This window comes from Helianthus annuus, chromosome 7, assembly GCF_002127325.2.
Source record: "Helianthus annuus cultivar XRQ/B chromosome 7, HanXRQr2.0-SUNRISE, whole genome shotgun sequence".
Lineage (NCBI taxonomy): Eukaryota > Viridiplantae > Streptophyta > Magnoliopsida > Asterales > Asteraceae > Helianthus > Helianthus annuus.
Window position 1 is genome coordinate 119,968,265 of NC_035439.2, and position 19,432 is coordinate 119,987,696.

The 19,432-nt window shown below is 33.5% G+C and overlaps 1 protein-coding gene across 1 annotated transcript in view; it reads right to left on the reverse strand.

Moving 5' to 3' along the window:
• Positions 1–3,972: 3,972 nt before the first annotated feature.
• The window catches only part of LOC110866807 (calpain small subunit 1-like), a 28,088-nt gene continuing 12,628 nt past the window's right edge, over positions 3,973–19,432 (reverse strand). The window contains exon 2 of the mRNA XM_022115954.2: positions 3,973–4,398. Coding sequence (XP_021971646.2) covers positions 4,217–4,398 — 182 coding nt within the window. The 3' untranslated portion in view covers positions 3,973–4,216. The remainder of the gene's footprint in view (positions 4,399–19,432) is intronic.

The following is a 19,432-nucleotide window of genomic DNA, read 5'->3' on the forward strand; positions in this document are numbered from 1 at the left end:
TATTTTTTAACATGTGAGTGTATTAATTACATAGTTAGTCCTTGTGGTGTATACAAACTAACAATCTAAGGTACTAATAGTTAACAGGGAATTAACGTTAATAACCTCACATGTTTAAATACCTCAGGATGTGATTTTAAACTATTAGTACCTTTGATTGTTATTTTGTGTAAAGCACGACTAACTATGTAATTAACTCTTACATCTATATCTATATCTATATCTATCTATGGGGACCGCTAAAATGAAAACCACCTCTAGTTGTAAGAACCATGAGAACTTTTTGATCCGGGGCGAGTTGGACCAAATTTTTTTTCATAAACGTAGATGCGTGTATTATAAACACATTTGTAAAAAAAATTCAAAAAAATATGTCGTGAGTGTAGTTTTGAGCACCACAAGTTTATTTTTACGGGTACTTGGTACCCGTAAAAACAAACTTGTGGTACCCGTAAAAACAAACTTGTGGTGCTCAAAACTACACTCACGACATTTTTTTTTGAATTTTTTTTTAATGCTTATGGTACAATAAGTTAGTAAAGGGCCAAGATGGTCTTTTCACATGAATATTAAATCTTAAAGCTTTCTAAGTAATGAGTATTAATTTACAAAACTATTATTACTATCATTTATATAAATTTTAATCTTTTAGTAAAAGAAAAATTATGATAGAAAGAAAAAGGAATTGAAGAGTCCTATGATAGAAAGAGAAAGGAATTGAAAAGTCCTCTTTTAAAAAATTAAATTTCACCTATTTAATGACTTAATATAGACATGATACAATTGCATGATGTAACAGGTACCATAATGTTGGAATCCAACTGTTTCTAGACTGTACGTGTCCATAGGAAAGTTCAAATGTGTTATTCAATTCATTAGTGAAAAAATCAACCAGTAGCTTATCATAGCATCACTCGAACCATAACTTACGACTCGATATCCTCCAAATATCATGTGGTAATCGAGACCATTCTAAGCACCAAAGCCATTTGTCAACGACGATGACATCCTCTCAGCTTATGCCAATGACCCGATGGTGGATATTCGAGCGGCTGCGATGAAGAAGTGGATCGGAAGGTTTTGTAGGCAGGGGGGGGGGGTTGGAGGATCTTGCAATGGAGATTTTGGGGATTTACATGAATAAGCTGAAACTTTTGTGTATGAGCAACTGGGAGGCTAGAGAGCTAAATGAAAGTCAAGTGGACATGTGTCGATCCTTATGCTTCGTACATCGATCAAAGGGTTGTTTTACTTCAAAATTAAATAAGTTCATGCTAGTTTTTTTGTTTCTTTTGGATTAATTTAACTATGTAAGCTTTCGTTGCGATTTCTATTTCAGCCTATGATAATAAAAAGCTTGTTCAACATTGTTTGTTTTTTTATCCAAAGAGATTTACAACATAGAAGATGAGTTAAAAATAACTTGTTTATGCATTCTCAAAGTGGTAAGAGAATATGAGTAGTGATGCAATTAGAATTTTTCTAGCTGACTTGAGCTAATCTGTTATTATAAAACAATCATAAATTAACTTGTTTCTCTCTCTATATTATAATGATATGTTATGTGGAATTTCCTTGCAACAATTTTTTTAGACGTTAAATTTTCTTCAAATGTAAATTTCAATAAAATTGTGACATTTTTTGCATGTTTTAATAGTATGTTTATTACTTAAGTAACACATAAAATATAGTATTTTAACATGAACAATTTTTATGTCAAATATCTTGATACACTTTTTAAGTTAGTGGTCAAATTAGAAAAAAGTGAAATTTAACACTTTTGCATTATATTCATACTAGGTTATATACCCGTGAGTTTCACGGGTAATGGGTTGTGTTAAAAAAAATCTGTCTATAAAATAATAACTTCACATAGTAAGACACATGTTTGACAGCCTTACCGAGACAAAAAAAACATAAATTGAATAAATTAGGGCATTTACTTCACAGAAAAATATCTTATTTAACGGTGTTGTCGGGTACATCAATGGTATAATGACATAAGTATTTCAAAAACGGCAGCAAATCAAGATTATTATGCAATTGAAATATTTTTGTAAGAATGTTTATATACCAATGAGCTTGACGGGTTATCGGTTGATTTTTAAAAATTTATATTTGCAAAAGAAATAAAAAAGCATGGATGATGCTTTTGGAATCAAAGATTGATTGATGTCCTATTTTACTATTTTGAAAAAGAGAGAGAGAGAGAGAGAGAGAGAGAGAGAGAAAAGGTTATCTCCCCTTTTATTTGTAGCGACTCTTTCAACTTATAAATATCTAATGCGGTGGGAAAGTTAAGTATTTTTTACCCAAAACATATTTTCTGTGTTTCGAGCTCCATATTGTATAAACACCGAAATTCCTCACAAAAGCATAAGATAGTTTCGTATTATATTTTAATTAGTTGTGTGTATGTATATTCGTGTATATCTTAATCATTTAATTTGGCATCTAGTAATTGGACTTGATCATTCTCAACACCGAAGTAAAAAGACTTAGTCAGACCTCCCTTCTCCTAACACCTATACCGAATGAAATTGTTGAACAAAAAATGGCTACATCAGTCCAAAGATGCATCCATAAGTTAATAATTAAGTTAGACATTACTCATGTATTCTCACTTGAATATTAATACATACAGAAAGTTGTTATATTCTTAATGTACCACTAAAAAAGATCCTATGGTAAAGAAATAAAAACAACAAAAAAACTATATGATAATTAAGCTTAATACCTGACATATATATGTGTATTTTTTTTACCTAAGTTGCACAACAAATATCATTGGTGAGGCGAGAGGCCGGGGGGAGGAGGGTGCCAGTACGCGATGGGCCAAGCCGACCAAGGAACACGCCCCACACCCACAAGCCTAATCGAACCAACCGCTTTTGTAATGAGATTGACGTAATAAAACTTAATAACTAAGAATATAAAAAAGTTATGCTATAATTAAATCGGTTGATCGACAAAAGAAAGTTTAAAAGTATAAAAATGTAAATAGGATCATGTTAATGTTATAACTTATAAAGCCAATTATAAATTATAAAAGTTATCAAGAATATAAATATTTACACATATATCATATCATTTTAATTTGTATAACCCAGGACTCAGATAGTCAGATTTATAGTTTTTTAAACTTACTTTTAACAATAACATATATCTTGTGTCACATTACTTAATTAAAAGTTTCATTTCATTTATAATGTTTTCTTATCTCTCATTGCCCAAGGTAAGAAGTTTATATATTATTAAGGTGTAATAAATTTATTGAACCAAGTTTGTTTGGCCAGACTCAATCCATAAGATCCATTTAACTGGGTCTACAATTTGCCAGTTCAATCACAAAGTAAAAAAAGAAAAAACCAGGGGCAGTCCAATCCACTCGATACGACTTGTGGAAGGTCCGATTCTTCGACCCAACCGGGCTTAACATCATAAGCTATGTGAGGCACTTCTTCCTATTTTTTCACCTTTCAACACGTATGTTTCGTAGTTTTCAAAATATATTTTCTCAATCATTTAATCTTTTTTTTGAATTACAACGATTGCTTTATTCAATTACACCAAAATATTCCTAACTAATCTCCTACGCCCAGGTTTGAACCTGGAATCTCACCTCTAAGATCACACGGAGTTTTGAATGGCACTTGTTTTTTTTTTATTATTAAAACTCCACTTTTACGTCCCTCCCACTCCGTTTTTTACCACATATCCATAATTTATATATTTAAAAATTTTTACAGATAAATTAAGCCTTTAAATCGTTCATGCATATTGAGGTGACAAAAGTTTGCATATAGATGGTAACTTTTCTTCGAATCAAAGAAGACCAATTATGATGTATAATACCCAGTTTATTTTATAACAACATTGCTATAATTGAAATCGAAAACTTCATAAATATTAGAACACAATATATAAAATAATAAAATACACAATTGGGATACAGCAAAAGCACACTCAAAAAACATTCCCTTTATGTTTATGCGTGTGTTTTTGTTTGAGTTTTTTTTTAATCAAAATTGTGAGGAATTGACACCTAGGATTAAATTAGAATGGAGGCTTAATATGAGGACACGTGGCCTATCAACTTTTCCTTTATTATATAGGAGGATAATGATCAATGAAATTACCGTACACAATATTATAATGAAAATACCGTACACAATATTATATATTGTATATATAGATTCTCCTATCAGCATCATCTTTAATCAAAATACCACGACCACCGCGGTTCATCATATATCATTTCCGGTGGTGAGTCTAACAAAAGTGGTGACGTTGGTTTTGCTCCACTGATGTCATTGTTGTCTAAGACTCCACCAACTATATCTTGGAGCAGTCCGCCACCGTTGCCGCCACCACCAACTATATCTTGGAGCAGTCCGCCACCGTTGCCGCCACCACCACCACCGCCGTCAATAGTGTTGTCTAACACTCCACCAACTATATCTTGGAGCAGTTCGCCACCGTTGCCGCCACCACCACTACCACCGGCGTTCATTGGAAGTGAAGCCTCTCTTGAGTTTTCTTCCATCCTATTTCACATACACAAAGATGCAAACCATAAATAATAAACAAACAAAGCTCTATGTTGTGAAAACCCTATCGCGACTAAATGTAGTGTCGTACTCTCTATTACTGCAAATCTTGATATGAGCTTTCCAATCCGATTGAACCGCATACTTCCTTGGACACGTTTCACAGTTCCATATCTTTTCTCCATGTTTCCGACTATAATGCTTCTTAATTGCGTGCAGATTTGCGAGAGCTCGAGAAGGGTCATGATTAGCACAGCTTTTCTCTGGACATATGTACACTTTATTCTTCACCACTTCATTCTTGTTTCTTTGCTTAAGAGTCGATGGCAAGTTGTGTCCTCTTCTATGAAGCTGTAAATTCTGGTCTCTTAGAAAACCCTTATTGCAGATCTCACATACGAAGTGATTCGTAGCGGTTAATGATGTTGGCGATAACTCGATAACCTCAGCTTCTGGATCTGTACATATTTGTCCGGTGTAAGTAAAAAAAACCCTAAATTGTTTATGAAAGTATTTAAATTGAGCAAAGAAGAAGATGGATATTGTTTTACCTGGATTACACTTTCGTTTGCCCTAGGGGTGTTCAAAACCGGATATCCGAAAATTCGGATATCCGAATTTCGGATATCCGATAAGTTCGGATAGTTCATTTCGCTATCCGAATCCGTATCCGAAATTTCGGATACCCGAATTTCGGATATCCGAAAATTCGGATACGGATTCGGATAGTGAAACGGATATCCGAAAATCTAAAAAAATCAAACATTATCTCTACTTTCAAGATAAAATATTCAAAAAATCAAACATTATTTCCACTTTCAAGATAAAAATTCAAACTTGAAGAGCATTCTACTTTTATCATCGGCAGAAGCTCAAGCAACCCAAATTTAAAATCAAAAAATGAAAGCTACCTAAATACAAAATCAAAGAAATTAAAAGTACACATGAAAAAAAACTACTCATTATAATCAAAATATACTAAAGAAAAAGCACAAGAATCCACGAGCATCTTGTATTTTGAGTATTTAGTTTGGCATCTCCAAAAATTAATTAGTGGTGGAATGAAGCACTGTCAAACAGTTCAAACCTCAAGCAGATTGAACGATGATGAAGTCACGAAGAACAGATCAAAGGGTGGAAAAGATAAGATGAAGAAGAGGTTGAAGGTATCAGATCTAGATCTCTAGAGAAAAAGGGTGGAAAAGATAAGATGGAAAGAGGCTAGGGTTTTCACTTGTTGGTATATATATTTATTATCTAATAAATAAAAAATAATATTATTTAATATTTAATTATCCGAAAATTTTCAATATTGCTATCCGAATCCGAATTTTTGGATATCCGAAATTCTGATATCCGAAATTTCGGATATCCGAATTTTCGGATAATTCGGATTCGGAATTTCGGATAGTTTGGATTCGGTTTCGGATCCGGATTTTTTTGAACACCCCTAGTTTGCCCGAACGGGAAGAATTAGGGTTAGGGTTGGAAGAAGGTGGTGATGAAAACCCAGACATCCTTGAATCTTTAATAAAGGAAAAACAAGTTTAAGCGTTAAGCAAGTGATGAATCAAGTTGTGAGATAGTTGTGAGATAGAATGTTCGTATTTGTTTAAGCAAGTGATCAATCAAGTTGTGAGATAGTTGTGAGATAGAATGCTCGTATTTGTATGAATCATATATATACACACAGCCACGGTTTGCTTGTACAATTTGACATCTTTTTTTGCTAAAAATAAGGGAATTTGGAAATTTGCAATATTAGTGGTTTGCTCAACATAGCGGACACTGGAATCGTAATACTATTTTTTTTGGTAAAATAACGGAATTTGGAACTTTGTAATATGTTTTATTTCGAATGCGAGTTTGTTAACAAAATCCATACTGGTTAGAAGGTGAACCGTTAAAAGTTTTGTATCCTACTTTATTCCGGCTCGAGAAAAATAAATGGTGTGTGGTGGTGGAGAGATAATGTTATTTAATATTTCGGATATCGGATATCCGAATTATCCGAAAATTTTCAATATTGCTATCCGAATCCGAATCCGAATTTTTGGATATCCGAAATTCTGATATCCGAAATTTCGGATATCCGAATTTTCGGATAATTCGGATTCGGAATTTCGAATAGTTCGGATTCGGTTTCGGATCCGGATTTTTTTGAACACCCCTAGTTTGCCCGAACGGGGAGAATTAGGGTTAGGGTTGGAAGAAGGTGGTGATGAAAACCCAGACATCCTTGAATCTTTAATAAAGGAAAAACAAGTTTAAGCGTTAAGCAAGTGATGAATCAAGTTGTGAGATAGTTGTGAGATAGAATGTTCGTATTTGTTTAAGCAAGTGATCAATCAAGTTGTGAGATAGTTGTGAGATAGAATGCTCGTATTTGTTTGAATCATATATATACACACAGCCACGGTTTGCTTGTACAATTTGACATCTTTTTTTGCTAAAAATAAGGGAATTTGGAAATTTGCAATATTAGTGGTTTGCTCAACATGGCGGACACTGGAATCGTAATACTATTTTTTTGGTAAAATAACGGAATTTGGAACTTTGTAATATGTTTTATTTCGAATGCGAGTTTGTTAACAAAATCCATACTGGTTAGAAGGTGAACCGTTAAAAGTTTTGTATCCTACTTTATTCCGGCTCGAGAAAAATAAATGGTGTGTGGTGGCGGAGAGATAATATTATTTAATATTTCGGATATCGGATATCCGAATTATCCGAAAATTTTCAATATTGCTATCCGAATCCGAATTTTTGGATATCCGAAATTCTGATATCCGAAATTTCGGATATCCGAATTTTCGGATAATTCGGATTCGGAATTTCGGATAGTTCTGATTCGGTTTCGGATCCGGATTTTTTTGAACACCCCTAGTTTGCCCGAACGGGAAGAATTAGGGTTAGGGTTGGAAGAAGGTGGTGATGAAAACCCAGACATCCTTGAATCTTTAATAAAGGAAAAACAAGTTTAAGCGTTAAGCAAGTGATGAATCAAGTTGTGAGATAGTTGTGAGATAGAATGTTCGTATTTGTTTAAGCAAGTGATCAATCAAGTTGTGAGATAGTTGTGAGATAGAATGCTCGTATTTGTTTGAATCATATATATACACACAGCCACGGTTTGCTTGTACAATTTGACATCTTTTTTTGCTAAAAATAAGGGAATTTGGAAATTTGCAATATTAGTGGTTTGCTCAACATGGCGGATACTGGAATCGTAATACTATTTTTTTGGTAAAATAACGGAATTTGGAACTTTGTAATATGTTTTATTTCGAATGCGAGTTTGTTAACAAAATCCATACTGGTTAGAAGGTGAACCGTTAAAAGTTTTGTATCCTACTTTATTCCGGCTCGAGAAAAATAAATGGTGTGTGGTGGCGGAGAGATTGGGGATGGATGGTCATCATAATGCTATCTCATGGAGTTGGAAAGCTTATCCAAGGTCCACTGATGAAATTCAAGAGCTAGTGGAATTGCATAGGAAGCTCACGACTTATGTGTTGAATGGAGATAAGGATATGTAGCATTGGAACAGTGACTCGGACAATGTTTTTTCCGTCAAAGAGGTTCGAAAGTGGTTAATGTCCCGTGAGCAAGTCGTATTAAACTTTCTAATTTCAGTCAGTATACTCTCACTTTACCCTATTTTGTATTTTGAGACTTGGATCATAATGAAAAATACATCGTTTTGATCATATGCTTGTTTTAATACTATGTTATGTTATTACACTTTAAACTATGTCAAACACGTAAAAACGATTGAAAGATATTCCAAATCCCAACTCTTAAATCAAGTATTATCAAGAGATTACCCTAGACTAGACAAAAATCGAGAATTCGTACGTTAATTCGGTAAATTTCCAGAAATCTGGGCTAAATCAAATAATTATAATTATATATATTAGTTAAATAACTAAATATAGTATTTATAATAATTAAATAAATAAATTAATTAAATAAATTAGTATTGTAAATAAATAAAAAGGGATTTTAATGAATTTTAGTTAGTTTAAACTAACTTAGTTAGCTAATCCTTTGTAACAATGGACTTAACATGGTTAAGTCTAACCAGGTCAATAATTACCAAAGGAAACCACTAACTGAGTTAGAAAACTCAGTTAGTTAGTTTGGTTAAGTCAAAAAAGAACAAAAAGGGGGGGGGGGGCATGCAAAATAAATTCATATTAGGGAATCGAACTCGCGACCTCGTGCATAACAAAGGATCTCTCAACCATCCGGCCGGGCATGCCACATCCAACCATATAAGGGAACTAATTAATATTATGCGGTATTTCAGACTTTCTTTTTTTTCCTTCAAACCTTGCCGCCTAAAACGATTTACAGAAATCCTTTCCTTTTATGATCCGGACTATGTGCGGTAGTAAAATCATTCCAAATACCGGTTTATCAATTATTTCCAAACACACGTCCATTACCATTCATACATGATTTCGTTTCCGCAAATACGAGACATCCGAACGGCTATAAATACCGAAACCCTTCGTCACTGCTCGACACCCTCATATCATTCTCGAAAATATCTCACACCTTCACAGCTCCAAACTCTTGCCGGAGAAAGCTACTCGTTGCCGGAGACATCCGAAGCACGACAAGGATTCATGTCCAACGATTCGGTATTCGTTCCTGTCTATCTTTCTTTCTTTTTATTTCGGTTTCGAGTAATGGTATTCGTGATTAATACAGACGATACTAACAGCGACCAGATCCTTGTTCTTGTTCGGTCTTAAGAGAAGAACTTACCGGAGCTTTCGACGGACTCGACTTGACTCGATTCGGTATAATACTTGCTATCCAATTACCCTTGTTAATGTCCCGTGAGCATTGTTATTGACCTTTTTATCTTATTTTATTATTATTATTATTATTTTATATATAATCAGTATTATTGTTAATATTATTATTAATATAAATCAGTATTGTTATTATTAATATTAATGTTAATACAAAATCAGTTATTATTTATATAATTAATAAAAAATTCAGTAAATACTATTTAATTAGTTAAAAATTCAGCATCTATTAGTATTATAAAAAAATAGATTATATAAAGCTAATTGATATAAATTCAGTAATTATATAATTATAATCCGATATTTAATCAAAATTCGGTAATTATTATATTAAATTGTTATCTGTATTTAATATATTTAATATGAATGCAATTATTTATAATGTAAATTATTATCATTATTAAGATAAAAACCATTTACTATTATTAATAACAAAATAAATTCAAGTATTATAAAATTAGTTATATTATTATTGTTATTTCTAATATTATATTTATTGTTCTTAATATCAGTAAATATTAACATTAAGAATATCATTTTATTATCATTATTATTATTATTACATTTTTATTATTGTTCATACTATTATTACCATATTTGCATCGAGTACTATTAAAATACTATTATTTAACAAATTAATAATCTGCACATTATTATTAATCCCCATCATCATTTTAAGCATTGTTCTTAACATATACTTAAAATCAAATAGGGTGATCTCTTGCGCTCGTTACAAATCTCTTGGACAACTCTTTCTCTTAATCTCTTACCAAGAAACGCAACGCAAACTAAGGTGAGTATACATGACCCATTTTCTATTTTCCACTTTTGGGTGCAATATGTATTCTATATCAAACATCACAATCACATCAAACATTTTACGCACACTCTATCTTTACCCTATGTGATACATATTAATCATGTTAGACATGTTATGCTAATGTAAACATTCATGACTATGTGTTCATTAACTTCGTACAAGCCTCCCCTAACAATGGTAGCGCTATAGGTTGAGAAACGCCCCTCTCGTTATATTAACGAGTATTGTTAGGTTAAACTATGTTAAAACCACCCGTACACTTTTGGGTTGGACACTTTAATTGCGTTAAACTTTGGTTTGGACACATAGAGTAACATCGTTTCGAGTATATACTGTCAATATGATATTGTATTTCACATTTGGATATGAGCAACATTTTAAACACGTATTATGCTATGTATGAAAACTTGTATACTCGCCAACATGCTTTTGTTGACTTTATTTTAATACATATTGCAGGTTGAATGTTCAAGAATTAAGAAACAAGCTAGGATGGCTTTAGAAACCCATTTTAGCATTTTAGTTAATGATTGAATTTATGTTTGTTTATTTGAGACAATGTACCCTACTTTAGAATTTAATAAAATGATTTAATTTATATTGTCACATTTAGTGTTATGTTGTTTTGAGCAATTTGTTCGTCTCATCCCGATGTTTCCGCCATCGGTTGGGGTGTGACAGATTGGTATCAGAGCCATAACTATAGGGAATTAGGTAGGATTGCCATACTTTTCCCTAGTCTATAGTAGGAGTACTCTGATACCAGATTGGTATCAGAGCCATAACTATAGGGAATTAGGAATGTCTTGCCTAGTCTATAGTTTAGGAGCTTTTTCACTATGTGTTGCTTAAAACAACTTCCCTTCTATCTTCTTTGCTTCTCTCTACTTTCTTTTGGACTCTTAATATGCATGCCTTCCCTAAGGCTAACACAATACACACTTGGAGGCTTTGAAGACACTCTTACAACACAATCGAAATGATTCATCAAGATAGGGGTGATTCCCACACTTGGTGATGATTTTCACTCAGCTATACTTTGATTTTTTCACGAAATCTACCCTCAAGTTAGGAGTGATATCCAAACCTTGATGGGAGTTTTCCATTTCATATTCCAGTGGACCCTTATCTTAGGATAAGTACCAACCACGTTAGGGTACGATGTTATCAAGTTAGAGGTGATACTCGCATCTTGTTTAACTAGTCCCACTCTTTGATTTTCAATCTCGCCAAAGTTTCGATTTTCCCAATCGATTAAGGACGTGTAGTAACTGGAAGGACAAATACCGTTAGTCGCTTCTCGATGAGAGTATCTGTCTAATAGGCCAAAGCACGTTTCCTTAATTCGAAAAGGACTTTGATTCACTTTGGAATTGTCACATGTTACGTTCCGTGACAATCCATATTTTACGTTAAATCTCTTTTTATGTTATCTCAATTATTATGTGTTTTACGTTTGAGCATTTCATTCATTTCTAGCTAGGAGACACATTTCGCACTATTGTCGCAATCTAAAACAATTAATGATACTCTTTCGTAAACAAATTAAATTTATTATGCCTTCACCATACAGGTTACCCTATGTGAAAATTCATGTCACTTTATTCATGTTATACTATGTGAAATTCTATGTGAAACAAGGTGCTATGTGGTGCATTCATGAAAACAAGTTTTACCTAAACAAACATTATGATCAAGGTCTTATCTGTCACACCCCCAAAATCCACCATGCGGAGTACCACCACTTGGAGGCGTGACCTGACCAGGATCGAGCCACCAATCATATTGAACAACGTATTTAAGTAAATAAAACCAACCACAATACAATTGGTGACCAAAAGCCAGTTAACCAAGTTTTAAATTAAACAGCGGAAGCATAATACGTGATACCAAAATATAAGTTCATAGTCCATAAGTTTAAAATCCAAAACATAGATTTAATAAGTTCATAAGGATTAAGTGTTTATTACGGAACATGACAGTCCGTATCCCACAACGACTCCTTCCTCGTGCAAGCTCCAAGCATTTAACGACCTGTAAGGCATGTAACAACGAGTCAACAACAAAGTTGAGTGAGTTCACGTTTAGTTGTTTAGTTTTAAGTTGTTTCTGAAAACGTGGTTTGTCTTTCGTTGGCGTAATTGCCGTGGGGGTTACCCCGTAGTTGAAAGTAAGATTAACCAGTTCATTCTTTATTACCCAAACCATTTCCATGATTAGTGGGGGCTTCCCCATGTGAACCACTAGACCGTATGATATCGACTACTACGCAAGTAAGTTGTGCCCTACATCAGTGTCTATCATCACTGATGGTTTGCCATAGTCCATTAGTACACGCCCGTCCGACTGGCACGGTGTGAGGTTTGTTAAACCTAATAGCGCTATTAACTAATGACCCGCTCGCCATTGGCCTCGGCGATTAAGTCGATATAAAATGAGGGACTTAATGATAGAGTTTTGTCTAGTAAGTTTTAAGGTTGTTGTCCTACCCAAGGAGGACGAACGTACGTAGTTCTCCCCAAGGAGAATACGCGGGAATAATATTGGCATCCTACCCAAGGAGGATGGCCGTACATATCCTACCCAAGGAGGAATATGTAGATTCAATTTTAAGTTCTTTAACCCATTCCCAAACCACCGGGAATCCCATGCCTTAGAAAGTGTGTCAACTCACCTCGGCTTGCTCGGTTAGATTCTCAAATATAGCTAACAGTCAAGGTCGGTCAATCACATCCTAATATAATTTACCAGTTAGTCATTTAGTGGCTTTCAAATAGAACACAAAGTTCCTACACGTATCTATCACACAACATGCATCGTTTTAACGGTTTATGCCCATCTAAGTTTCCCATCCATTCCCCACTCAAAATCAAACATACGATAATGCACATAACATATATAACATGTTAGATCATTCACGGATAGCATACTCGACATTTAGACACGCAAGTCACAACTTATCTCAATTCAGCATTTATATTCAAAACCGGCTGTTTTTGGACATTTTAATAAAATAGTTAAATTATTCCAAAAATTCCCAAATTTTTACAGGATGTCTTAAACGTTCCATATCTTATTGTGCAAAAATATCGAGGTCCGGTTCACTACCAATATTTTATAAAAAATCATATTCCAGACTGAACTCAGATTTATGCATTTCTGACCACAGTCCACGGAACAATTTATTAAAAATTCATCGAGTGTCCGATTTACGAAATTCCAGTGGGGTAATTACAAATGCATCGGTTGTCATCTACTGTACAAATCTCATGGTCTGATTCTACACGAAATACAAGTTACAACAGAAAATACAACACTTATTTATTGCTGTAAAAACTCAGCCTAAGCTGCTGTTACGAATCGGTTCTTTAAAAATAGTAAACGAAGTCCAAAAATTACGATTCCGGTGCCATTAGAACCGTATTTTATAACACCTAAATCTAGTCTTCAGAAAATACATTTTTCGTTAAGTTATGGTCCTGTTACAGCCTGATGAAGTCGGCTGAAATCATTACTCAGCTTGCTGTTTTGTGGTTTAAATGTTACTAAAACGTATTAACAAGTGTCCGAACAACGGGCTTATCAAAAGTTTGATGATCAAACATCATATATACATTAACCACCCTTAAACCAACAAGTTTTCATATTTATGTATCAATCATAAGTAAACTTTTATATTTATCTATTTGTTCTTGACACTTTAGTGATTTTAAACATACTACACCCTTTGATCATAGAAACAAGATTAACAAGAGTGTAACAAGAGACTTACTACTAGCTTATAGCTAGGGTAGAATCTAGTGCAAAGTTGGTAAGGAGAAGATGGTTAAAAGACTTGAAACAAGCTCCTTTGAAAAGTCCTTCAAGATGTAACCTCCATGGCTCACTTTGAAGCTTTGTATGGAATATGTAAATGAATAAGATGAAGGTGTAAGGGTGATGGTGGTGGATTCAGTTGTAGTAAACCGAATGGAGAGAGAGAGAGAGAAGTGGAGTGAGAATGATTTCTATGGAATGATGAACAATCTATGATCCATGCTTTTTAAAGATTCATTCACATATCTTGGTTACTATCACAAGTAATAATCTAATAAAATATGGCAATATAATCAAAGCAAATATTTGAAGTATGGATGTTTGATATGGTGGGGTCCATGAGGGACTAGAATCGTTGGGGGGGGGGGGTCTTAATGTAACATTGTGACCAAAGTGGTAAATAATAGTTAGACTAGATTTTATATGTTAGTGAATTGATTTCTAGCGGGTGTTATGGCATACGGGGACCATGACTAGCCAAAAAATAATTACACAATGTATTTGACAAATATTTGGTGTCCCGGGTAATGTCCGGTTGTTTGGTCAGATACTGTTCCGTTAAACTGCTTAATTAATCCGTAAAGCGTCCTACATATATATTTTTGCAACGTTTTTAATTTTTAACACTCAGGAAGGCATACCGGACTATTTAGTAACTTTTCTGTATCCTACTAGTATGTTAACAAATACATGTAAGTATAACACAGATATCAGAAAGCAGTTAAGTAATTCCACACAGTCGTCAAACACTTTAATTATCATTAATGAATTGTACGGAATACATGGGATTTTGAGGGTTGTCACATTCTCCCCCTGTTAAGAGAATTTCGACCCGAAATTTAGCGCGTGGTTACTGAGGAAGCTAGTTAAGTTGCGTTGTTTTCCTGATTTTCCTGGGGTGTCACATCATTCCCTTGTTGATTTGGAATTTCGTCCCAAAATTCTGCAGTAGCTTCAGTCTCAGTAGTGTTTGCTCTTTTCTTAAACAGCTGGGTATACTTGAGTTTCATTTGGTCTTCTCATTCCCAGGTATACTCTGGGCCACGACGGGAATTCCAACGAACTCGGACGAGAGGTATTATGGTGTGCTTGAGAATCTTAACGTCTTGATCCGTAATCTCTACTGGTTCCTCAACGAATCGCAGCTTGTCGTCGATTGTGAGCTCTTTGAGAGGAACTATGAGGGTCTCATCTGACAAATAAATGGTGTGTGGTGGCGGAGAGATTGGGGATGGATGGTCATCATAATGCTATCTCATGGAGTTGGAAAGCTTATCCAAGGTCCACTGATGAAATTCAAGAGCTAGTGGAATTGCATAGGAAGCTCACGACTTATGTGTTGAATGGAGACAAGGATATGTAGCATTGGAACAGTGACTCGGACAATGTTTTTTCCGTCAAAGAGGTTCGAAAGTGGTTAATGTCCCGTGAGAAAGTCGTATTAAACTTTCTAATTTCAGTCAGTATACTCTCACTTTACCCTATTTTGTATTTTGAGACTTGGATCATAATGAAAAATACATCGTTTTGATCATATGCTTGTTTTAATACTATGTTATGTTATTACACGTTAAACTATGTCAAACACGTAAAAACGATTGAAAGATATTCCAAATCCCAACTCTTAAATCAAGTATTATCAAGAGATTACCCTAGACTAGACAAAAATCGGGAATTCGTACGTTAATTCGGTAAATTTCCAGAAATCTGGGCTAAATCAAATAATTATAATTATATATATTAGTTAAATAACTAAATATAGTATTTATAATAATTAAATAAATTAATTAATTAAATAAATTAGTATTGTAAATAAATAAAAAGGGATTTTAATGAATTTTAGTTAGTTTAAACTAACTTGGTTAGCTAATCCTTTGTAACAATGGACTTAACCTGGTTAAGTCTAACCAGGTCAATAATTACCAAAGGAAACCACGTGCATAACAAAGGATCTCTCAACCATCCGGCCGGGCATGCCACATCCAACCATATAAGGGAACTAATTAATATTATGCGGTATTTCAGACTTTCTTTTTTTTCCTTCAAACCTTGCCGTCTAAAACGATTTACAGAAATCCTTTCCTTTTATGATCCGGACTATGTGCGGTAGTAAAATCATTCCAAATACCGGTTTATCAATTATTTCCAAACACACGTCCATTACCATTCATACATGATTTCGTTTCCGCAAATACGAGACATCCGAACGGCTATAAATACCGAAACCCTTCGTCACTGCTCGACACCCTCATATCATTCTCGAAAATATCTCACACCTTCACAGCTCGAAACTCTTGCCGGAGAAAGCTACTCGTTGCCGGAGACATCCGAAGCACGACAAGGATTCATGTCCAACGATTCGGTATTCGTTCCTGTCTATCTTTCTTTCTTTTTATTTCGGTTTCGAGTAATGGTATTCGTGATTAATACAGACGATACTAACAGCGACCGGATCCTTGTTCTTGTTCGGTCTTAAGAGAAGAACTTACCGGAGCTTTCGACGGACTCGACTTGACTCGATTCGGTATAATACTTGCTATCCAATTACCCTTGTTAATGTCCCGTGAGCATTGTTATTAACCTTTTTATCATAATAATCCTCTAAACACAAGTTTGAAAAAAAAAAAGAAAGAAAGAAACATATACAGTCGATTAGAGGGGAAGGTGATGAACCCCCTTCATTTCTTTTATTCTTATTTTATTATTATTATTATTATTATTATCATTAAATAAATATCAAAATTATAATACTATTAATTATCAGAATTATTATTATTATTATTAATATATATATTAATCAGAATTTTTATTATCATTATTATTAATGTATAAATTCAACTATTATTTTTACTATTATTATAACTATTATTATTAATATTCTTGTTGATATATAATCAGTATTATTGTTAATATTATTATTAATATAAATCAGTATTGTTATTATTAATATTAATGTTAATACAAAATCAGTTATTATTTATATAATTAATAAAAAATTCAGTAAATACTATTTAATTAGTTAAAAATTCAGCATCTATTAGTATTATAAAAAAATAGATTATATAAAGCTAATTGATATAAATTCAGAAATTATATAATTATAATCCGATATTTAATCAAAATTCGGTAATTATTATATTAAATTGTTATCTGTATTTAATATATTTAATATGAATTCAATTATTTATAATATAAATTATTATCATTATTAAGATAAAAACCATTTACTATTATTAATAACAAAATAAATTCAAGTATTATAAAATTAGTTATATTATTATTGTTATTTCTAATATTATATTTATTGTTCTTAATATCAGTAAATATTAACATTAAGAATATCATTTTATTATCATTATTATTATTATTACATTTTTATTATTATTCATACTATTATTACCATATTTGCATCGAGTACTATTAAAATACTATTATTTAACAAATTAATAATCTGCACATTATTATTAATCCCCATCATCATTTTAAGCATTGTTCTTAACATATACTTAAAATCAAATAGGGTGATCTCTTGCGCTCGTTACAAATCTCTTGGACAACTCTTTCTCTTAATCTCTTACCAAGAAACGCAACGCAAACTAAGGTGAGTATACATGACCCATTTTCTATTTTCCACTTTTGGGTGCAATATGTATTCTATATCAAACATCACAATCACATCAAACATTTTACGCACACTCTATCTTTACCCTATGTGATACATATTAATCATGTTAGACATGTTATGCTAATGTAAACATTCATGACTATGTGTTCATTAACTTCGTACAAGCCTCCCCTAACAATGGTAGCGCTATAGGTTGAGAAACGCCCCTCTCGTTATATTAACGAGTATTGTTAGGTTAAACTATGTTAAAACCACCCATACACTTTTGGGTTGGACACTTTAATTGCGTTAAACTTTGGTTTGGACACATAGAGTAACATCGTTTCGAGTATATACTTTCAATATGATATTGTATTTCACATTTGGATATGAGCAACATTTTAAACACGTATTATGCTATGTATGAAAACTTGTATACTCGCCAACATGCTTTTGTTGACTTTATTTTAATACATATTGCAGGTTGAATGTTCAAGAATCAAGAAACAAGCTAGGATGGCTTTAGAAACCCATTTTAGCATTTTAGTTAATGATTGAATTTATGTTTGTTTATTTATTTGAGACAATGTACCCTACTTTAGAATTTAATAAAATGATTTAATTTATATTGTCACATTTAGTGTTATGTTGTTTTGAGCAATTTGTTCGTCTCATCCCGATGTTTCCGCCATCGGTTGGGGTGTGACAGATTGGTATCAGAGCCATAACTATAGGGAATTAGGTAGGATTGCCATACTTTTCCCTAGTCTATAGTAGGAGTACTCTGATACCAGATTGGTATCAGAGCCATAACTATAGGGAATTAGGAATGCCTTGCCTAGTCTATAGTTTAGGAGCTTTTTCACTATGTGTTGCTTAAAACAACTTCCCTTCTATCTTCTTTGCTTCCCTCTACTTTCTTTTGGACTCTTAATATGCATGCCTTCCCTAAGGCTAACACAATACACACTTGGAGGCTTTGAAGACACTCTTACAACACAATCGAAATGATTCATCAAGATAGGGGTGATTCCCACACTTGGTGATGATTTTCACTCAGCTATACTTTGATTTTTTCACGAAATCTACCCTCAAGTTAGGAGTGATATCCAAACCTTGATGGGAGTTTTCCATTTCATATTCCAGTGGACCCTTATCTTAGGATAAGTACCAACCATGTTAGGGTACGATGTTATCAAGTTAGAGGTGATACTCGCATCTTGTTTAACTAGTCCCACTCTTTGATTTTCAATCTCGCCAAAGTTTCGATTTTCCTAATCGATTAAGGACGTGTAGTAACTGGAAGGACAAATACCGTTAGTCGCTTCTCGATGAGAGTATCTGTCTAATAGGCCAAAGCACGTTTCCTTAATTCGAAAAGGACTTTGATTCACTTTGGAATTGTCGTATGTTACGTTCCGTGACAATCCATATTTTACGTTAAATCTCTTTTTATGTTATCTCAATTATTATGTGTTTTACGTTTGAGCATTTCATTAAGTTCTAGCTAGGAGACACATTTCGCACTATTGTCGCAATCTAAAACAATTAATGATACTCTTTCGTAAGCAAATTAAATTTATTATGCCTTCACCATACAGGTTACCCTATGTGAAAATTCATGTCACTTTATTCATGTTATACTATGTGAAATTCTATGTGAAACAAGGTGCTATGTGGTGCATTCATGAAAACAAGTTTTTCCTAAACAAATATTATGATCAAGGTCTTATCTGTCACACCCCCAAAATCCACCATGCGGAGTACCACCGCTTGGAGGCGTGACATGACCAGGATCGAGCCACCGATCATATTG